General features: G+C 31.7%; 5 protein-coding genes across 6 annotated transcripts; 2 read left to right on the forward strand and 3 right to left on the reverse strand.

Annotated features, from left to right (window-relative positions):
- Positions 1–1100: 1100 nt before the first annotated feature.
- On the forward strand, positions 1101–3568 carry LOC126659821 (uncharacterized). Its single transcript, XM_050353150.2, has 4 exons — positions 1101–1527; positions 2539–2767; positions 3039–3163; positions 3259–3568. Exons 1-4 carry the CDS (start codon positions 1153–1155, stop codon positions 3343–3345), a joined length of 816 nt encoding a protein of 271 aa, XP_050209107.1. The 5' UTR covers positions 1101–1152; the 3' UTR covers positions 3346–3568.
- Positions 3569–5126: 1558 nt separating this feature from the next.
- On the reverse strand, positions 5127–7125 carry LOC126659662 (uncharacterized). The gene is made up of 2 exons (XM_050352976.2): positions 7027–7125; positions 5127–6676 (listed from the first exon to the last, which is right to left on the reverse strand). The coding sequence occupies exon 2, from the start codon at positions 6547–6549 to the stop codon at positions 5494–5496; it is 1056 nt and encodes a 351-aa protein (XP_050208933.1). The 5' UTR covers positions 6550–6676; positions 7027–7125; the 3' UTR covers positions 5127–5493.
- Positions 7126–8022: 897 nt separating this feature from the next.
- On the reverse strand, positions 8023–10959 carry LOC126662304 (probable polyamine transporter At3g19553). The gene is made up of 3 exons (XM_050356236.2): positions 10772–10959; positions 9570–10586; positions 8023–8613 (listed from the first exon to the last, which is right to left on the reverse strand). Exons 2-3 carry the CDS (start codon positions 10538–10540, stop codon positions 8121–8123), a joined length of 1464 nt encoding a protein of 487 aa, XP_050212193.1. The 5' UTR covers positions 10541–10586; positions 10772–10959; the 3' UTR covers positions 8023–8120.
- A 1823-nt stretch (positions 10960–12782) lies between these two features.
- LOC126660926 (FAD-linked sulfhydryl oxidase ERV1) lies at positions 12783–16079 on the forward strand. Its single transcript, XM_050354646.2, has 6 exons — positions 12783–13116; positions 13576–13653; positions 13914–13961; positions 14549–14613; positions 15005–15082; positions 15890–16079. Exons 1-6 carry the CDS (start codon positions 12919–12921, stop codon positions 15999–16001), a joined length of 579 nt encoding a protein of 192 aa, XP_050210603.1. The 5' UTR covers positions 12783–12918; the 3' UTR covers positions 16002–16079.
- Positions 16080–17482: 1403 nt separating this feature from the next.
- Positions 17483–19039, reverse strand: LOC126660847 (uncharacterized). Of its 2 annotated transcripts, none has more exons than XM_050354540.2 (4): positions 18931–19039; positions 18669–18814; positions 17968–18036; positions 17483–17845 (listed from the first exon to the last, which is right to left on the reverse strand). In XM_050354540.2, the coding sequence occupies exons 1-4, from the start codon at positions 18979–18981 to the stop codon at positions 17683–17685; spliced, it is 429 nt and encodes a 142-aa protein (XP_050210497.1). In that variant the 5' UTR covers positions 18982–19039; the 3' UTR covers positions 17483–17682. The 2 variants fall into 2 exon arrangements, with proteins under 2 accessions (XP_050210497.1, XP_050210496.1); XM_050354539.2 differs by having other exon boundaries at positions 17488–17845; positions 17968–18093.
- Between the last annotated feature and the right edge of the window lie 3030 nt (positions 19040–22069).

The following is a 22069-nucleotide window of genomic DNA, read 5'->3' on the forward strand; positions in this document are numbered from 1 at the left end:
GGTCGGTAGATATATACACGTCAGCACGTTAATACGAATAACGTGTAATATCGAAGAGCTACGTGGCAAGTAAACAATGGCTCCAAACAGATACGTGTCAGAAAACAATAACAAAAGTGTTCATGTGCTTCAACTCTTTAGGTTGTGTTCAATTTGTTCTAGTTGGTTCATATTAGCGAGTTTTCTAGCTTCGTATCCTCTTTTACACGCTCCACTGAGCATTTGTAGAGCACTCGCTTTTGTGCTCAAGCAATATGAATATTCTTTTATTTATAAATCTAATAATTAGAATTAATATTTCACATTTATAAACTTTTCTAGTACAATCATTTTATATCTAATCATTATTTTAAACATTATTTTTGAAAAATCAAACCGGCGATCAAATGGCCTAATTGATTCAATTGCCATTTAAAATATTACGTTTATATATTTTATTATCTCTAAAGTTATAGCATTTAGTAATATTTTATGAAATTAAAAACATCAATTATATCAAAAAATAATTAAAAATACTGGATAAAGTACAGAGTCATAGTTCAAATAGTATAGTTTTTAAAAATAAAAATTATATAATTCAAATTTATAAATATATTAATTTTGTCTATAATAATAAAATATTAATTTAACTATAAAAATGTTAATTTTTTCTACAAGCACTTTCAATTAAATAACTAAAAAAATATCATTCTTTAATTAATATAAGATAATAATTTTTTTTTTAATACTCCTTTTAAATTGGTGGACAGTTTATAACGAATACGTGTATTAAAAAAGTTTGAATTTTTTAAATAAAATAAAATTATATATGAAAATAACATATTTGTGCTCATTAAGTATAGATGCAATTTTTACTTTTTGTAATTTTTATTATTTATTTTAGATGTTTTTATATTTAAGAAGAGTATATTTGATAATTATTTTATAAATTAAATATTTAATGTGTATAATTTAAAATTTAAAAATTTTAAAAAATATCTATCAATTTGAAACAAAAAATAATATCAAAAGCGAGTAATGTACAACAAACCCATACTCAAGAAAGTTATTTGGTCAGTCGGTTAGTTTTCACTTTCCTTCTCCTAAAACCCCCCGAATTCCCTCCCTCTTCTTCACAATAAACCCCAAAACACAACCAAAAAAAAATACAAAATGAGCGCCACCGTTCAGCGGCTATTACGCCGCCGCATAACGATCACCGGCGGAATAATTACACAAGACCCATCAATTAAAAGAATAACCTCAATGCTTAGACACCAAAAAACAACCACCACCAGCAATTCTTCCATTACTTCAAATTTAAATTCATATTCAAGAGCTTATTTAAAGTTGCCTCAATTTTTTAAAAAATCACGAGACGTTGTTAATGACGTGTCCTCGTCTAATTCAGCTTTGAATTCTCCATTCTCGTCTGGTGTAACGGCGTCGTTTGTTGGGTGGTACTTGGGTATGGTGAAATCACGGCCAATTTTGACCAAGAGTGTTACTTGTTCGATCATTTATGTTGCTGCTGATTTTTCTTCTCAGGTAATGGGATTGGTTTTTTGGGTTTTGTTTAACTCAGTTTTTTGATTTTTGGGTTATTTTTGTAGTTGTTTAAAGTTTTGAAATTTAATATTTTTTTTTTTAGTAAATGTGGGTGTTTTAGGGGTTCCTGAGATGCTAGATTTTGTTTGTTGTTGAAGTATTAGACAATTGAGGTTCATTTTGCCCCCGAAACCGGGCACGAAAGATCAAATAAGGTCAAACTCGTGGCTATGATAAAAAAACATACAAAATAGACATTCTGGCTCGTTTTAGCTCCCCACTGCTGTTGTAATGGAGCGCTATATGTAAATTGGAGTCGAGGTGCCAGAAAACTATTGGATCGTGATTTGCAAAATACAAACTGGAAATTGAGGGTTAAAACGAGTCAAAACGTCAATTTAAAGGGCCTTTATGTCCAAGGTGTAAAATGAACCTTTGCTGGTTATTATATTTTTATTAGTTTTTGTTGAGTTTCATGTGGTCAAGACTCTAACTTTAGGTTTTTTTTTACAGAATTATGTATGTGGAATGATATGTAAATGATGCAAGTACAAGAAATAATTTTTGGATGTAATTGTTTTATCTTAAGAATTATGTTGGTTTAATTTGATGATATCTCCACTTTTGGTTGTGATTAATTGATTTCAGAGTCTCTTTGATGGTTTAGATTTTCGAGTTGTAGTCTTTTATGGATCAGATTGTAAAGAAGTCGTCTTGTTCAGTGTTGAATTTGAGAAACTACAGTATTTTGCTTTCCGGTTTACTTATTTGAGTTGCCAATTAGTTCATTTTCTCATTCAAGGGATCGTAGTCGTTTGTCAGAAGTTGCTGTAGTTAGAACTTTTATTTCTTATAATTTATACGCTATGAAAATGCATATTTTAGGATTAAAGTTCTCGTTGATGTATTGGTTTTTGGTGTTTAGCATGAATGTATAATGCGAGCTTGTACTTTACGCTGGATTTGGAGTAATTTTGTCATTTATGGGAATTTCGTGACATATTTATGCAGACAATCGCACGTCCAGTTTCAGAGCCATATGATTTGGTGAGGTTATTACGCATGGCAGGATATGGGATGATAATTTTAGGACCATCTTTGCATTTTTGGTTTAACTTTGTGTCAAGACGCTTTCCAAAGAGAGATTTAATCACAACATTTAAGAAAATTATCATGGGCCAGACTCTATATGGACCTGCAATGACTGCTCTTTTCTTCTCCTTGAACGCACGTCTACAAGGTGAGCATAAAATTGTAGCATATTCTTTTTTTATAGAGAAATTAATATTTTTAAGGAAGTAATACAAGTATTTTCCGTAACATTGATAAGTATATTCATAATGTTAATATGATTTTTCACATTCTGAATTTTACATATTCGTCGAAATTTTGTGTATACATTGGTACTTTACACGACTTGTGCTTCATATCAGCTATTTTTATGTATATGCTATACGGGAAATTTTCACATTACATACTGAAGTCGTATGTTGCATAATGGCTTAACTCAGGTGAGAACAGTTCCGAGGTTGTTTCCCGGTTAAAACGAGATTTGTTCCCTACATTGATTAATGGTGTCATGTACTGGCCCTTGTGCGACTTCATCACTTTCAGATTCATCCCTGTCCATTTACAGGTATATGTTCACTTCCCTTTAGTTTTATGTTTGTTATAATCAAATTCGAAATTATTTTCGGGACTTCATGCAACGATCTGGATTTGTTTTGACAGCCATTGGCGAGCAATTCGTTTTCTTATCTATGGACTATATATATGACGTCTATGGCAAGTCGAGAGAGAGTTGGCAGTAGCAGCTAACTAGCTCAATGCTTCCGTGATTTTCCTCTAACTGCACAACCCTGCACCGGTGGATGCATTTCAGATTCGTTTTAACTGTTCATGTCGTTTGTCTAGAAATGCAGTGCCTCTGAGTTAGCCGATCCGCAATGATCATTTTAAACTAGGGTCGTGTAGTTGGACGGATTTGATTATGTAAAGGAATACCTTACTATTTATCAAAGACATCTTTCTTCTGTTTCTACACCAGTAGTAGCTAGTTTCTATTTCAACTGTTTATGGCTTTATCAAAATATTATGCATATGAAACTTTCATAGTATAAAAATGATTCTGTAAACATGATGATTCCTACTCGGAAAAGCAGAAATATTGTTATAGGTGTGCATATGAATCTACTTGAATCATTCCTTTTTAAATCAAACCAATATAAATTTATCTGTTCGATTAGTTTGAGTCGTTACACGTTAATTACTGTAGTGTGAACCTCATCTTAGTGAAGAAAAATACAGACAGATTGATTGTTAATGGCATTCTAAAACTCCCAAGAAACATTTTCTGTAAGGATATTTCAATTTTTAAACTTCAACTACAAATATTAAATAATGTGAAACAACAATAAAGATGTAAAATAAAAAACAAATATATAGTAGATCCGTAGATTTTGATGCCAGAAAAAACTTTCTTATTATTGGTTTCATGGCCATTTGTACATTTCATGATTCAATTCAACAACAATCTCCAAAGAAAGCAAAATGAAATAGACTCTTGCATGCTCAATTTCTTTCTCGAGCAGCAATTCGGTTGACGACGAGAATGAGCTTCTTCGATCACACAATATAGTTCTATAACAGCTATAGCTTCATGGAAAGTACCCGTCCACGGACTTCTTCATATTATCTTTGACATGCAAAGCCGTAGCTACATTAGCCCCCATGTTGCACGGAAACTAAAACCTTTTGAAATTCTGAGGCTTTATATGTATAACATATTCTTACAAGAAAATATGGTTTCGCTATTTTCCATTCCGCAATTCTTGATTCTAATGTTTTCGTTTTCATGCAACACAGTGTATGACTAAGCATTTCTTGAATAATCTTGTTACCTTCAGACCATGTCCCTAAATCCTGACTATACACATAGAACCTCCGATGTTGTCGGCTTTGTCATCCTCTTGATCCAAAATACCTGCTAAAAATCAACATTATCAACAAGTCTCTAAGTTTTGAAAGCTATATCAAGTATTCTCAGTGAACTTAAAAACCATGGATTGTTGAATTCAACTTAATGCAATCATATTGAAGTTACAGGTTAATCGCTAAATGATCGAATAATAATAATCTGTTGATCCACTTTCCCAATACGTTCACACATAAATACAAAATAAGTCGGTAACGCCAATTTCCAGACACACAAATTATATAATCAAGCATTTACATTGATCTGTCTGTACCGCCTAATTCTCACACTGCAGCCAATCTCTAGAGCAAACAGAAACTTGCTCACCTTTTCCGCTCAAACAATTTAAAGCAATACCTTCGAGCCATAGATATAAAGGCTGTTATAGCACATACAATAAACCAAACATGCTGTGAGAAAGAAAAAGGCACACTCACCTGAAAAGTAAACATAATGAACCTGCAAATTGCTGTCCTAATCAGGTCAAGTAAATACAGTTGTCTGTCAAGGAGATGCCTTCTGTAAAACTTCCGAGCCAAAATATGATCAAGGAGAAACAAATTTATCGCGGAGTAAGTTTTAAATGTTATAAATCGAAAACTGAAAGGACCAAGAACCAAAATCATCATTCTTAATTCATATGCTTTCTTTATTTCATTAATAACTCAAGTACATTTAGGAATAGGAAGGAAAATCAGCTAGCACTTGAAGAATGGAGTAACTTTCTAAAAATAGTGAGCTCTAACCTGTACCTAATTTTACATTTTACTTTATAGACATGTATCCCTCCAACAATCATCTGCTAACATTTGGAGGCAAACTTGTTATCTTATCTAATAACTATGCAGCTTCTACGGCTTATTCCCTTTGAAGTTCTTGAAATGCTCTCTAACAAACAAAGGGCAAAATTGAAGTAAACTGATTGAAAAACCTAAATCTGATATCGATCTTATCAACTACTGAAATTCCAGCAATCACTATGAGACTATCCATCACTCTTCAAACGCACGAAATGAAAGTTTCTCAAGTGAAGTGGGCCAATCTTTTCCAAGTATTTGGGGATTCAACTCCATTGCGGCATGAAAATCCAACATGGATGCGCAAACAGACTCTGTCGATCTATGCATGTGACTCCCAGGAAATGTCCCATTGAAGCCGGAAGAAGCAAACTGAACATTAACGTTTCTTGAGCTAGCTAAGCCTATACATGGCTCAATCAACCTCTTCAAATACATGTCCACGGCATTATTTAATACGTCAGCACATTCTAACGATACACTAAGACCCTCCATCTCCAACTTCTGCTCCAAACGATTTCTTAATGATCTTGTATCAGGAAGCACACCATTGTTCAGACAGGTATCTCGAAGTTGATTACTAAATAATGAAACATTTAAAAGAGATTTGCGAGCTCCGCCGAAATTCATGGAAACACCGAGAGGGGCAGTAACTGGAGTTCTACTTTGAACACCTGGGCTACCCGCTGCCTGGTCAACCTCCTCTCCTTCTTCAACCGAAGCAACTTCAACTGGAGGTCGGCTGCCAAGTGAAAGCAACTCAGTAGCACTTTGCTGTTCTTGTTCCCTTGAATTCAATTCCTCACACACCATATTTTGAGGCTTCCCATGTGGCCCCAAAGGACTCGGGCGATCCCTAAACTTGCGATCTCGGTTAACAGGAGACCTACCCTTCCTAGGTGAAGGAGGGAAGGCGTCCCCATAAAGCGATTGAAGGCAATTTCTCTGATACCCATTCACAGATTTCACATCAAGACTACTTTCTACTCTCTTCTTCACTTTTGGTGGGGGACTTTTTGAAAGGCAAGCATTCTTAACAATCGATCTGATTAAGCGGTTGTGCAGAGGAATATTTTCTCTCCCAATAATTTTTGCACAAAATTTATCAAATTCAGACTTAGATATTTTATAACTAAACAATCTCGTCAGCTGATCAAAGTATGTATCCGCTCTCTCATGACCAATCTTTTTAACAATCAAACCTTTGATTTCCAAAGTATTTATTCGAGTATAGCTTTGAGTACACGACATCGTTTCTACCTTCGAAAAGATACTTAATTTCACAAAACTAGAAACTTTCAAGCAAAACCCAGATCATAAAACCACCTTCTTCAAAATCCCAAATCCTAAAACCCCAGTTCTGAAAATACCATTTCATCTGCACGGTAATTATAAACAAAAGATTCAGAATTCAATAAAAATTCATATAGTATTAAAAAAATTGAACAAATCCCATGCTAAAAACTTCGCTCAAAGCGTATTAATTTTAACAGATTCAATGATAAACATAGAGTAAACATTGAATACAGCATCAAAAACTGTAATTTATGAATGACAGCAGTAGCAATTGAAATTATTAAATTATAAGAACATAAGCTGAAATTAGTAAAATTACAACGATCAAAGAGGAAAATTAGAAGAATAATTGGTACCCAATTGAAATTATTATGAGAATTGAAAACCCAATAAATAAATTAAGAATTAGAGCAAAGTAAATGACAAACATACCGAATTGGGAGTTAGGGTTTATTCATCTTTGTTTCTCTGCTGTTTCCGGTGATGAATGTGGTAATGTCTGTCGTTCGTTTTAATTTTGTTAATTTGGGTGGGCATTATTGAACTTTTACCACATTGTATGGGCTTTCAAGTTATGGGCTTTTATTTGGGAGTATTTTTTTTAAAAAAATATATTTTAACATTAAATTAAAAACTCGTGTTAAAATTATAAAACATGTTAAAATTTGTAATTTTGGAGCAACTAATTTATGAAGAAAATTTATTAGTCATGATAAAAAAAAGGAATTGTATTAGTCATGATAAAAAATAGATGATAGTAGTTTTATCTTGACTATTTTATTAAAATTATTATAATTTGACCTAATTCAGATTTAAAAGTTGTCTCTAATCGATTTAACTTTATCAAAAAATTAATCGTATAAAATCAATAAAAAAACATAAATATTATTTTTTAATTTTAATAATTTATCTCAATTGTACTAACATCATTTAAAGTATACGCACTCCATTTGGATGACAGCATATAGTATTTGAACTCAATATTGATGAATAGAAATATGAAACTCAATGTTGATAAACAACAGTAGAGTTAGCAAAGCAGTTCGATAAAGTTTATTTTGTTTTCGTGAGACATCTGCGAATCAGGCAGCGCATGTTCTTGCACAATACGCCAGGAGTGGGTCTGTCATTTTTTTAAGTTTTTCACAAATGTTTTGAATTTTTTTTAATAGATTCATTCTATCTTTAAAAGAACAGTAGTAGAGAGACAAATTATTCAAGTGTACTAATGCAGAAATTCACATATGCATTTTGCCAAAATTCTATCTTTTGAGTTGCATCAGTAAAAATATACTTAAAAATCCAATCTAAGTTTTCCAAATTACCTAAAATTCAAAATTGATGTTATAATTACAAAAAAAAAGCTAAAATTCTTGATTTAAACCCTGTCAACAATCAAATGGTGTGTTACTTTGGTAACTGAAAATCTAAAATAAAATATGAACATTATTATTGAACAATAATGATACTTGCTATACACTACTGATCAACAAAAATAAAAATATAAACATCATTAATGTATATGATTAGTCATCCGTCTTTATACTTGACAAATCCGAGAGAAGCATGATCGATGCTTCATCTACGACCGCCGTTTCATGTCCCACCGCCGTTGTAACGGTACCAGAAGAAGATACTTCTGGTTGTTCCGTAACAAATTTAATCCATTTCTGGTCCTTGGCATGAAGTAAAGCCGGATATAATATGAATCCGACGATAATGACAGCTCCGGTTACTACGAATGTTCTTAGTGAAGCCAGGCACATTACAAGAACGAGCAATATCGAAGGAGGTACACATAACAATGTCGCACCAAATGTTCCTAAGGGAACTTTATAAGGTCTATGTAGTTCTGGTTTCTTTATTCTGAGTCTTATAAAAGCTGCAAATTCAAGAAGCATTCCTATGGCATATAAGAAGTTTAGAAATTCCAAAATTTCTTGAAAACTCATCCATGACAAGAAGATTACTCCAGTAGCAGAACATAGAATGCTAAAAGTGGGCGTCCCGTATTTGGATCTGCGACATATCAGCAAAAAAATTTTAGATACTCAGAATTTGTGACTATGAATTTTAATTATTAGTGTTATTCAACGATACACAGAAAATGTTCAACTCTTGCATTACAACATGTTGTTTTTATTTCTAGAAAAATTCCTAAAAATTTGAAATTTATAATTTATTCTTATAAAAAAAATTCTTTTGCTGGTTTCTGTTTGAGCATTTTCCGCTTCAACATTTCCGTTTCCGTGCAACACAGGTCTTATTACAAGATAGAAATATGAGAATGAATAACATCTTTGCATAAATAAGCCTAGAGATTAAGGTGTTGTATGGAGATCTTTCTATTCTATCAGCCTCTGCTTTATTATCCTGCAACAGCTATTGACTTGGGCATCAGAGTGGGCGCGCCAATGAAACTAGCACCCTCTAAGCCTAAGGCTCTACGTTTATTATCGGCAAAATTATTGTCAAGTGGAAGCGAGCTTTAGTTATTCTGAAACTCCATGATACTTCACTATGTTTGACAAACTCATTGAAAATATATATGATTCCTACTTGTTTTATATAGTTTGCATCTGGGACCATACCTATAATTAGACACTATATAGCACACAAACTTGTAGAGTCCTACATTCCGGCACTTAGGTAATTACAAAATTCTAGAAGTTTGCACATAACCACTTCAGAAATTACTGAGAAATTTCTCGAATCCACATTTCAACATTTCGTTTCCAATGGAGAAGTTCTGGAAGTACAAAATTCTATATTTATAACCTATTATTGTAATAAAAAAGAATTTTTCTGTTTTTCATCTCGGCATTTTAAGTTTCTAACATTTTTGTTTCAGTGCTACATAGATTCGACTTGGATTACTGGAGTGTACTTGTTTTAGTTGCTTCAAAATGCATTATTTTAAGATGTTAAATCAGAAGCTCAAAGCAGTGGAAGAACCAAAATCAGGAAAAAATTACCTTTTAGAAAAAATAGCAGGTAGCATCCCCATCTCACTCATGCCGAGAAGCTGAAAGGCATCACCGCTCATTTCTGCTTCAAACAGTCCCAGATTCGACATAGCCGCCGCCGCTTGGATCCACCATTTAAGCCAAACTCCTCCAATCAACATTCCAACTTCTGCAAAATATCCATCACTCCACTCGCTTGACGAGGTCATCAGTGCCCCAGTTCCAGCAAGAAGCGGAATCAAATAAGAAGAAACAACCAAAATTACAGCCCCTAATAACGCCTTCGGAAATGTCTTGCTAGGATTTTCAACCTCCCCTGCAAGAGTACTAGCCTTATCCCAATAATTCAAATTCCAAAACATGCTATTAAAGTACCCTCTCCAATTCACTTTACTAGAATCTAAAACCAGCCATCGTTTAGGCCTAATTCGCGGAATCGAAAGAACCGTCATGACGAAAAACGGAAACAACGAGAAAGCAGCTAGTAAAACAGCTGAAAATCCAACAATATGCAATCCTCTATAATTCAAATACGTCAACGAGAACGTAATACCTAAAAGAGCAGGGATTCGAGCGAACACTCGATTAAAAACCGGAAACGAATGCTTCAAATAATCAAGAAACAACACAGGATAAAGAGCATTATCCATAACACCACTAAACCATTTCCAAAACCCTTCTTGAAACCCCCAAAAGGGACCGAAAGCCGAAGAAATCCAAACAACATAGCCACCATTTTCAGGAAAACTTGTAGCTAATTCTGCTGTAACTAAAGCCTCAGGAACACTCCAAATCAATGGAAAAATCAAGAACCCTAACAAAGACAACAAAGGACCACCACCTGATTTCACTGAATCCTCAACACCAAAAGGACCCCCAGATACATCATAGAATATCAAAGCAATCAGGGGTAAAACAGTCAATTTTGGAGATGTTTTTACCAAGTTTTTAACATCACTAGGTAATCCCTCTTCACCCATCCACACTTAGGACAGGTAAAAAAAGTTGAAAGATTCAAACTTTGACCTATAAACAGTAGAAAATTTAAACAATTAGCCAACTGGGTATTGCATAAAGATCAGATTTTCATTAATTTATACATAATTAGCCAACTGGGATATGCATAAAGATCAGATTTTTAATGGATTTTGCATCAAATTTCACTAATTTAATCAATAAAAACATTAACTAAACTTGATCAAAGAAGCTACCTTTTTCAGTTTGGAGAAATGGGGATTTGAATTCAGCTGAATTTTTTTTGAAAAAAATTTCAGATCTTTGAATGCAAAATTCAGTTTTATTTTGTTGTATCTCAACTCAAAGACTTTGATTTTTCAATTGTTGTTTATTTTGGAACACTTGAATGAAGCCCACTCTCTTTATTAAGGATGTGATGTGGTGTGGGGTAGAATATTTTTCTGATATTTTTTTGAGCATACCAATGATTTAATGATTTTGCTAATCTCTTTGGAAAAAGATAGTGAAAAAACAAAAGTTATTTATTGAGTAGTTGCTGTTCTTATCTAATTTTTTGATTTTTCTGTCGATAAATCATTTTCTAATCTGACATTAAAACCAATAATATGTTTTTCAATTTATTGTAATATAGTCAAGTGGTTACTCATGAGGAATACATATGTAAATTTAGATTGAGGAATGTGTCAATAGTTAGACAAATTAATTTCTTGTTTATTTCTTATTACAAAAGGAAATAATATATGTAAATTCCATTTTTATATATAACCCATTATTTTATATTAAATTAATTAATATTGTATTAGTAATTTTCTTAGAAATCTATTTTATGTCTACACAATATAACTAACAATATTTATTAATTATTAGAAAAAACTTAATGAAAATATAACTACTAATTTTGTATTCATAATTTTTTATACTTAAATATTTAGCATATTGATTGCATTATTTACTAGTTTAACAATGTCAAACCAAAATATATCATTTATTTAAATATTTGACTCATATTTTAATTTTATAAATTAATACTTTTAATATTTAATAATTTTAATTCATAAAATTTATTAATTATAACAAATTTAATTATATTTGTAACATAATTTTTATGGAATTTTTTTACAATACCAATAAATCATAAGTAGTTGTTTTTTTTAATAAAATCGCTATACAAAATTTGAATTTAAAATAAATGTATACCGCAACAAATAAATATATTTCAATATCGTTTTTTATATTAAAAAAAATAAAAATAATTTAGGTATACTCAGTTTACCACGTCATCTGTGAACTAATATATCATATGATACATTATTTAAAAAATGGCACTATTGTAATTTTGTTTAGAGCAAATTACGCTAAGATCTCTGAGTTATATCATAATTAACAGTTTGGTACTCCTTGTTTCAAAAGTCTACTTAATGATCCCTCAGTTTTAATTCCGTTAACTATTAGATCTCTCCGTTAATTTCAATATTTATTTTCAAACAATTTGGTACCCCATTTTTAGTTTTGTGAACGATTTGGTCCCTCATTTTCAGTTTTATAAAACGATTAGGTCCCTCATTTTTAAACGATTTAGTACCCGAGTTTTAATTCGTAAACGATTTGGTCCCTCAAATTAACAGAAGGATCTCTCAGTTAACGGAATTAAAACTGAGGGACCATTAAGTAGACTTTTGAAACAAAATGTATCAAACTGTTAATTATAGTATATCTCAGGGCCTTTTAAGTAATTTGTTCTTTTATTTATTATCTTTTTACACTTTTAAATAGTAATATTATGATAGTGCCATTATTTTAATGACGTGTCATAATATGATAGGTTTAGTTCATGGATGAGCGTGATGGACTGAGTCTACCTAAGAATGTCTCTAAAGAAATAAATTAGTTGAATCAATTTATTTATTTATATAGATTTTATTGAGTTTTTTTTAAGTATAAAATGATTAATATTAACTAGGTTACTTTAAATTGCTTTTTGTTACTTATATCCATTGTTAGTGGTATTATATTAATTAAACTAAAGTTAAATTAGGTGTATTACATATAAAGGTAAATTAAACAATATTTCAGTCATAAATAATATTAATTGAATGAAAAATATTTTATAATTTGCAAAATCATTGGCTGTGAAACACGCGCCATTGAGGCGACTGAAGGTAGGTTGTTATTCGAAGAATTGGCGCGCGGCAAAATGCAAAGACGTGCATATAAATATACTTAGCACGTGTATAATCCGTTGGATCATTTTTGTAAAAAGAACAAATTAATTATCGCCCCATTACTTTTCACTAATTATAATTCTCCACATAAACAAAACTATTATTTGCAATTGCATCTCTATCTATCTCTTCCCGCCTAATCTTTCTTCTCAGAAAAAATGTCAGATAATCCTTTACAGCCAATCTTTCTAACCCTACAGAATTTTTCAAATTGCATTCAAACCCATGTCTCCAATTTTCTAGCCCAGCATAATAATTTTCAATTATCAATTGATAGTAAAAAGCCAGTCTTTTCAATTTCATCCTCCTCTCAAATAATAAACCCATCAAATGTTGACACTAATCTTTTCAATAAGGTAAAAATAAAGGCCCCAATTGATTTAACTTAGCTTAGATTCAGTTCTGTGAAATGAATTTGAATTTGGGATTGGAATGATCATTTTTGTTGGGTGTTTAGATTGAGCTCTGTACCTGTTTGATAAAATTCCTCAAAGAAAAATTTATTCTTAGTAGTTTTGAATTGTGAAGTTTGTTTCTTTGCTTAAAAGATTGGAAATTGCAGACAACAAATATTTTATTTTATTTTTTATAACTGAAGAGGGAAGCGCTTTACGGAAGAAATTGAACTCACAACCTAGCAGTTTGCTGCCCCGTAGTACAGCAATTAGTTTCATGAAATTTGTGGGATATTGCATAACTGATGAACTGATAAAGGGCGACTCGGAACGATTATAAATGCGCTTATTTTGAGGTATTGGAGTGATGTTTATGTGAATAATTATGGTTTGATTGAGCTTTTGTTGGCATTGGTTCAGGGAAAATCTGCTGCACCAGTGACTAAAGAGGAGCTTGGAAGAGCTACTTGGACTTTCCTTCACACTCTTGCTGCTCAGGTATTCTTGTATTGGTATTAAAGATCACATACTTTTTACTAGTTCCTCCGAAACATGAGCAAAGTTCTGTTCCATTTTTGTTTCTGTCTTGTAATATTAACTCGCCGACTCCATTGTTGTTCATGAGCATTCGTGGATTTCGGAATGCTAGCTGCGTTTTTTATTGTGTCATCAAATCATGGAGGAGTTGTTTTTAAATTATTGTTTTCTTGATCACATGCGGTGTTGAAATTATTTTTGAAGATGGTTCTTTCTTTCAGTATCCGGAAAATCCAACCAGACAACAGAAGAAGGATGTAAAAGAACTGGTATGACATTCTCTTGGCCTTCACACGTGAACTTTTTACTATTTCTTCTTAGGTATAAACACTGTTTCTTGCAAATTGAAAGGTCTATCTATTTGAAGCTTAACCTTGAAGTTGTATTACTGAGTTCACCTCGAGTGAAATTTGCCTCTCCATTTTTAGTTGGATGAAATGTTGGCCTGAGCTTGTTCATATGAACGTTTCGAAATATGAATAAGGAGTAGGGATCTAGAGAACTTTAATTGAAAGACCAGAGTGTTAAATTGATGGTCGAGAGTTTTGAGATTTTCTCTAGCTTTTATAGATCAAATAGTGTGTTGTGGCATGGTGAGCTAAAAAATGAGGAAAATGTTCAGTATTAGTATTTATACTTAGGTGCAAAGTCCCATTTCGAGGGGAAGTTGTCTTGCAGACACTATCATCTCCTGTTGTTGAAAAATTAGTCAATGTGTCATTTCGGTTCATTAACTTGGTGTAATTCGCACCTAGTTGCAGATAAATCAACTTCTTGTAAAATCTGATCTTGATTTTCTCAGTGGATACTATGTGAAAATTGTATGGCCGCTTAATTAGACTTAATTACCGTGCAGATGGGAATATTATCTCGGATGTACCCTTGCAAGGAATGTGCAGACCATTTTAAAGAAGTTCTAAGGTATGCTCACTTCATCTATATCCACTCTTACTGATGGCTCCCAAGTGTTATTTTTAGTTTTCATTACATGAATCTGTTAGTTAAGCAAATGCAGTTGTACTTTCTGCTCCAACCCAGCTTAGTTTTCTAAAAATGGAACTGTTCATGATTTTTATGATGCTTAAGATAAGATTAATACGAACATATTATCTGAGCTGCTTGTGGCCATCCATGTTTAGAATTCTAAGCATGTGTAGAACCATCAAAGCTCCTAAGGTTCTAGTTATTATTTATGTTCAATTTCATCCTCTCGCTGTAACCTGTTAAGGCATCATTTTTTCGTGAAATTGTTACCTAATTTACTGGATAGCTAGAGTATTTATTCTTTAATGGATGTTCTTACATTTTTCAGAGTAAATCCTGTACAAGCTGGATCCCATGCTGAGTTCTCTCGATGGTTATGCTATGTTCATAATGTAGTTAACAGAAGGTAAGTCTCCATTTTGCTGCTGCATGGCAATTGCTTATTTGGTGTGGTTTCTTTAATGTAGAGAAATCTGAAGTGAGTTTTAAAAGATGAGGATTCTCAAAGTAAGATTTAAATATCAATTTATTACCGCTTTAATCAATTAGTAAAAAATTAAGCTTATTATCAAATTGATCAGCAATTTTATCGGTTATTATCAATTTAACTAGAAATTATGATTCACGTGTGGGGTAAGGAATACACACATGGTGCTTAGAGGGTAAATTAATAATAATCAACAAGTTTCTGATTAATTTGATTAAAATTAATTTAATTGATCAACATGTGCTAGTTGCGAGAGAAAATCGGTGTTTAAATCCTCAAAATAATATAACCAAATGCTGAAGTTGCCAATGGTCCTTGATTATAGCCTGACTCAAAAAGTTCAGTCGAGCTTGAGTCAATCTATTCTAGTTTAATCTTAATCTGAACTCAAGTTATCATGTAAAGAGACTCGTGAGGGTCGTTAGTCTAAACGACTCTTTTACACGTAAAATAGTAAAGTCTTTTTCTTATTATTTTAGTTTTTTATACCTCTAGATTTAGGTGTATATCATTTTAATTAGTTGAATTTCATATTTTATACTATAGCTCGAGCTTGACATAACTCGAGTTAGCCTCGGCTCGTTAACGTGTAGTGTTGTTGTTTGTAATTGTATACGTTTAAGTTCGTTACTTCAAAAGGCGAAAATGCTCATCAATTGTTAAGTCGAATTACTGGTTCGCTGCCATTGGCTTTAAAGTTGCTAATATGTTGGTGATTTTTGACAGCATCGGCAAATTGGTATTTCCATGTGAGCGAGTTGATGCAAGATGGGGCAAGCTAGAATGTGAGCAAAGAGCATGCGATCTACAAGGAATTACATCAACTTTTGGAGATTAAAAAAGCTATTAACTTGTTGATGCATTTTAATAAAACTAGTGTCGCTTTACGTGTTTCACACGTGGCTCGTAGTGTGACTCGTCAAAATATTTTAATTATATTTAGTTATTAATTATTTTTAATAATTATAAATTTTATTTTTTTACTCAAAATTTAAGTAAACACTTGATGTATTTAACAGTATTACCTGTATATACATTCCTATTAATACATGACTATATTACTTCTATAATTTGAAGTTGTAGTATTAATTTAATTATGATTGGCATGATATTAAATCAAATAATAATATAATACATTATATGAAACATATATAATTATTGATGACTGCGAGTCTAAGGCACTGCCTATTTATTAGTTTACAATTTGGTCATATTGCATACATGGAAAAAAGAGATTTAAAATTAATGGGATTCTATATAATCAATTAGCACCATAATTAGATGTTTTACTCAATCTAAACTACTTATTTAAAATCAATGTCATTAATTATTAAATTATTTAGACAATGACCATAAAACCTCCATTAATTTATGAATTAGAAAGGGCTATTAGGTAAAAGTGCTTGTCCCCCCCCCATCCGTACTTTTATATATAGTATAGATATAGATATAGATTAATTGTCATGAAGTATTGGTCTATTTGTACATCAACATTGAAACACTATTAAATGTTCATTTATCCTTTTATGAGCACAAGTAGGGGCATGTAAAAATCAAACCTATCAAAAAAAATCAAACTAAACTAGAATATGGTTAATTATATTCATTTTTATTATAATTTTTTTCAAAAAAAGTTAGTTCAGTTTGATATTTAATTTTAAAAAACTAAAAAAACAGAACTGTCTTTATAGGATATAATTTTTCAAGAAATTAAAATATATCATATATTATAATTTGAATAAAAGTTTACTTTGCCTATCGAACCCAACACAAAATTCATGGTTTTGAACAAAAACACCTTCAAAATGGGTATTTTAAATTATTTTACACGTTCAGCTTCAAATAATACATAATGTTCCTATAATGGTCAACATATTGAAGTTGAAATAACATAAAAGTAGTTGACCGTGATGTACAAATTGGAGTTGAGAAAAAAAAAGAACCAAAAACGTCCATTTTAAGAATGTTTCTATGTCTCAAGCCACGAACTTTATCTTATTTGATCTTTTGTTAATTATAATTTAATTTCAATTTGATTTCTAATGTTAATCTCTTACTTTCTTTCTTTTTTTAAGTTGCTTTTGTATTTTGGTTAAACTGAGTGAAAATTCAATACTCTAATTCAGTTTGATTTCTATTTTCTTCAAGAGCCAATCGATTTCTCTCTTTTCACTACTCACAAGGCACAGACACTCGAATATGATATCAGCCCAACATGTAATGTAATGCTAGCACAGAATTATAATCAACAAGCTAACTTTGTATGCTAACACCAACATTTTGTACTTTCGTTTTTCATAATTGCATTTTTAAGTCATTTGTATTTATATATAACCCGCATTCAGATTCGAGACAAACACCGACTAAAAAATCCAAAAAAGAAAAAAAACGACTCACTAACGATATATCTTATCTTCATTCTGCTAGTAAGACTACAGAACTGGATCTATGATCTTCACCTACAGTTAGTTCACTGCGGATATACAAAGATAACCCTTACCACTACTTCTCCTATATAGTTAAGTACTAGAAGATGTACCATCTTGTGTAAGCTCAACGGCACGAAAAGGAGGGGCTTCGCCAAATTTCAAGATGTAAGCAGTCTCGTAGACAGGCCTCAGCTGCATAATCACTTGAGCATCTAGATATGCATCACAGGCAAAGCACCAAACCGACAAGTCACTGTTTTCGATGTTAATCCAAAAGGAAAGCATCAAAATTTGGACTCTCTCCTCGGAGAAACATCGTTTTCGAAACAAAAAGAGATCTAATATCACAGGAAAAGAAATAGTGAAATAATGTACCTATAGCTGAGAGCAACACAGTGTGTCGTTTCGTGATAATGTTGTAGCATATGTTTATTCACGAAACGGCTGCAAAGGACATCCTTGCATGACAAACATAGCCAGTTCTCATTCGGATGTTGGCACCTAAGACAGTAAAATCACTTCATATATTAAAAAAAACATAAAACCTATTAGCATATAAACACCATTATAAAACTCATTGCCGAAAGGCTCAACCTACCAATGTAGAACAATTCTCAAGAAACCGTGTATATGACTTTAATCAAATCAAATTCTCTCAAAAAATTTAACGAATTTGGCATGATCTCATTTTATAAGTCTATATTGCATAAAACTTGTCGAGTCCTATATTTCAGCGTTTCATTCCCGTTTCCAAAAACACTCCACATCCAAATTTTATACTTATAACCTGAGTAGCACGAACACTTCATTCAGTCAACATTCCAATATATAAAATGTGTCGAAAACTTGGCATTTCGGATACGGATCTTCATTTTTTACATAGAACACCTTAAAATAACAACGTTTCACCGTGTAGGTGTCCAAGTGCCGGGTTCATTTTTTTTTTCCTTCAAGTTGAAACAGTTGAAATTTAAGCTATATGCTATTAAAATATTAAAAAGAACTACTCTTTAACAATCTATACACTATTCAAACATTAAAAAAATATAAAAATGGAATCTTTAAGCTGAGCTAACCTGTGACAAGGAGTATCAGGACCAGGAATATGAGTGAGATCACCACATAAAGAACCACCCAAATGATCACAGCTTGTTTTAGCCTCGACCCAACCCGGCTCCGAACCGTATACCATCATCGACTCATCATCTTCAAATCCTTGTTCCTATCATAATTAATTAAACAATTAAACATGGTTTCAGATTAAAAATCTCAAATCTTTTCTCATGGTTATTGTTAAAAGTAATATGAAGCTACAAAACTTTCATGAGTTGTACTTACTAGAGGTTGAGGAGATGAAGAAGAACCAGAAGCAGCAGACTGGTTCGCCATTGAAGCGGTTCTCTGCTTTGCGATAATGGATTAGTGCGGTGTTGTATTTTATAATACCAGAGTAGTTCAAATATTGTCGATATAGCTGCCAAGTGGGCCTGGGGTAGCCCACTCTTAGGGGCCGGATCTGGATAGTGATTTTTCATTCAGTCTGGTCCGAACCCAAATCCAAAAAATACTATTTTATGAGCGAATTCGGTCATCTTTCGATATAATTTTTCATATAAGCCTGAAAAAATCTAATCTAATTCCGTATTTATAAGGGTGTAAAGACCGGATTTGCATAGAAAACATGAAGTTCGAACCATGCTTCTGTCGGGCTTGCATTTACATAAAATATGAAAAAATTGGCAGACCCGATCCGAACTCGGTTCATGAACAGAGCTAGCATGTTGGCTGAAAAACCACCTCATAGCTTTAACTGGTGTTTTTCTTTAAATTTTCTATAGAAGGAGGTTTTCTTATTCTTTAGTCGGTTTGATGGATCATTTACCCAATCGAGAAATTGGTGGGTTCCCTCAATCGGCTTAAACCCGCCTAAATTAAAAAAGTTCATAATTTTAAATATCGATGTAGGTTTTGAGTTTTTAACTTTTTGTTTTGATGTTTGTGTTTAATTTTAGATCTAACTTAATCATATTGAAAATACGGTTTAAAAAACATAAAGTTTCAATAGATTGAGCAGTTTTACGGTCTAATCGAATGAGATTAAATTGATATTGGCTTAATGGCAAAAAAAACCCAAATCTTTACGACTTGTTGCAATTATATCCAAACCTTTTAATTTTTGCAATAATATCCAAATTGCACTTTTTATGTGAATGTTTTTGAGTTTTTTGCCATTTTTTGAGACTTTTACTATATTATTATACATCAAAATATAATAATAGCCTAATATCTTAATTGAAAACAACAAGTTTAGCCATCAATTTGACTATTATTGTTACAAAAAAATGCAATTTGGATATTATTGCAATAAAAAAATGTAATTTGAATATTATTACAAAAATTAAAAGATTTGAATATAATTGCAACAAATTATAAAGGTTTGGATTTTTTTTTACCATTAGGTCATTGAAATTCTATACCGACGGAAGTATGTCCGTCATTGAGATCCAATATGCAACCTTTAGCGAGGCTTATACTTAATTATTCTCAATTTGATTAATTTTGTTTGAATAGAGTTTGAAATATTACACTATTTGTTGTTTTATGACTTTTGTGACTGTATTTTAATCTCTTTGACAAATTTATTTAAAATAAAAATAAACTGATAAACATCAAGCTAAATTATTTATTGAGTTATAATTTTCCAGTTCCATACGATTTAACTTTATACTTCTTTCCATATTTAAAATTAAATTAAAAATCAATTTATTTTATAATAATAAATAAAATCAAGTAGTAATCATATCAAAATTAAATTAAACTAAAAAATCAAATAATTTTATAATAATACAACAAATCAAATAAAATTTATCAGTTAAATTTGATTATTTAATTTAGTTAGCTCACTCCTTTTTTGGAATACAATTTATCCTTTTTGGTGTACGATTGATCATTACTTGTATAACTCCACTGATATTGAGACGGATATGCTCGATTCCAAACTTAAATAATTATATTTCTCTTAAGATCTGTCTGCATTCATTATAAGTTTTTTTTTAATTGAGATTAAACTTTCACAGTCAATTAAATTTATGGTTTATCTTTACTATATCCCCACCTTTAGCGTATTTTTTAATTTAAGCACAATTTAAAAAACGTATCACCCCTCATTTTCATCTTCCAAACTTTTCATTATATAACCGGATTTGCATTTTATGTGTTACTTTTTGTAAAAATAATGTATTTTTTGGCCGTGATGTCGTATAAGACATTTAAACTATATATGCCACAAATAAAAAATAGAAATATATGATGTCATGTTTTTTAGACCCCCTTTAAATCCAAAAAATACGAAAATTAAATATATATTTGGATAGTATATGTCCAAAAAAAAGTTTGGGTAATATATATTAGCTCCCAACCGACTTCAAAGGAATATAGACTTTTATAGTAGTAATTAGTGAGGGACTCATATGACCTTTTTCACTAAACATTAGGGACTTAATTGTAACTCTACCTAAAATCACATACTGCTCCACACCCTTTTACCCGAAGAATAGGTTGATTAGGGTTTTCTTAACATCTCATATAAATACCAACTTTCTTCACAAAATCAAATTCTAGGGTTTCTATTTTCCAATCCAATCAAGCGACTCTGCAATCTCAAAATCTAGAGAGCAATCATGGGTCACTCCAACGTCTGGAACTCTCACCCCAAAAGCTACGGCCCCGGTTCTCGCCTCTGGTAACCTAATTTTTCTTTGTTTCCGTTTGTTTCCCGAGAAATTTAACGAAGAAACCACATATTTTAACTGTTACTAACTGAATTCATATGAAGTTATTATGTTTTTGTTAGGTTTTAGATTGACCCAGATGCTTAATTTTTGTAATTACTTGACATGTTCATGGATTCGATATTGGTCATTTTTTGTAGTTGATTTAATTTCAGGGGTTATAAATTAGTTAATTAGTTTCTTGTTTATGTAGTTTATGTGAGTTATAAAATGTTAGTTAATTTGAATTCTGATTATTCTTATTTATGATATTGGTGTAACTATTATTAGGACCAGTATTGCAATTTAATGAGGAATCGGAATCGGAATCGGTATCTTTAGCTATCGAAACATTTTTTTATCTTCGATTAAGGGATTTTTTAAGCTTTACATACGCTTGAAAGGGATTATGATCTGAGAATTTGTTTGAAGTTGTATCGTTGTTTTCTATAGTTTGTATTGCTTGTTATGACATCGGCATGGGTATGAATTATGTCTTAAGAGAAAATATGTTTGCGGTGTGCTTTGTTATAATGTTTTTCTATGGTGAATTGAAGGTGATTTTTGTGACTTGCGAATATTTGGGAAAGAGTTTTGGAATCTGATTATGTTTTGTTGTTGTTGTCTTAGCCGTGTCTGTGGAAATCCCCATGGACTCATCCGAAAGTATGGCCTCATGTGCTGCAGGCAGTGCTTCCGTAGCAACG

This window comes from Mercurialis annua, linkage group LG8, assembly GCF_937616625.2.
Source record: "Mercurialis annua linkage group LG8, ddMerAnnu1.2, whole genome shotgun sequence".
Classification (NCBI taxonomy): domain Eukaryota; kingdom Viridiplantae; phylum Streptophyta; class Magnoliopsida; order Malpighiales; family Euphorbiaceae; genus Mercurialis; species Mercurialis annua.

Coding starts and splice junctions, on each gene's coding strand:
- LOC126659821 (XM_050353150.2), top strand. CDS start 1,153: ATGAGCGCCACCGTTCAGCGGCTATTACGCCGCCGCATAACGATCACC. Junction 1,528..2,538: donor CTGCTGATTTTTCTTCTCAG/GTAATGGGATTG, acceptor ATATTTATGCAG/ACAATCGCACGTCCAGTTTC. Junction 3,164..3,258: donor TCATCCCTGTCCATTTACAG/GTATATGTTCAC, acceptor TTGTTTTGACAG/CCATTGGCGAGCAATTCGTT.
- LOC126659662 (XM_050352976.2), bottom strand. CDS start 6,549: ATGTCGTGTACTCAAAGCTATACTCGAATAAATACTTTGGAAATCAAA.
- LOC126662304 (XM_050356236.2), bottom strand. CDS start 10,540: ATGGGTGAAGAGGGATTACCTAGTGATGTTAAAAACTTGGTAAAAACA. Junction 8,614..9,569: donor CCTGCTATTTTTTCTAAAAG/GTAATTTTTTCC, acceptor GATATGTCGCAG/ATCCAAATACGGGACGCCCA.
- LOC126660926 (XM_050354646.2), top strand. CDS start 12,919: ATGTCAGATAATCCTTTACAGCCAATCTTTCTAACCCTACAGAATTTT. Junction 13,117..13,575: donor ACACTAATCTTTTCAATAAG/GTAAAAATAAAG, acceptor GCATTGGTTCAG/GGAAAATCTGCTGCACCAGT. Junction 15,083..15,889: donor CATAATGTAGTTAACAGAAG/GTAAGTCTCCAT, acceptor GATTTTTGACAG/CATCGGCAAATTGGTATTTC.
- LOC126660847 (XM_050354539.2), bottom strand. CDS start 18,981: ATGGCGAACCAGTCTGCTGCTTCTGGTTCTTCTTCATCTCCTCAACCT. Junction 18,815..18,930: donor CTTCATCTCCTCAACCTCTA/GTAAGTACAACT, acceptor TAATTATGATAG/GAACAAGGATTTGAAGATGA. Junction 17,846..17,967: donor TGTGTTGCTCTCAGCTATAG/GTACATTATTTC, acceptor CATCGAAAACAG/TGACTTGTCGGTTTGGTGCT.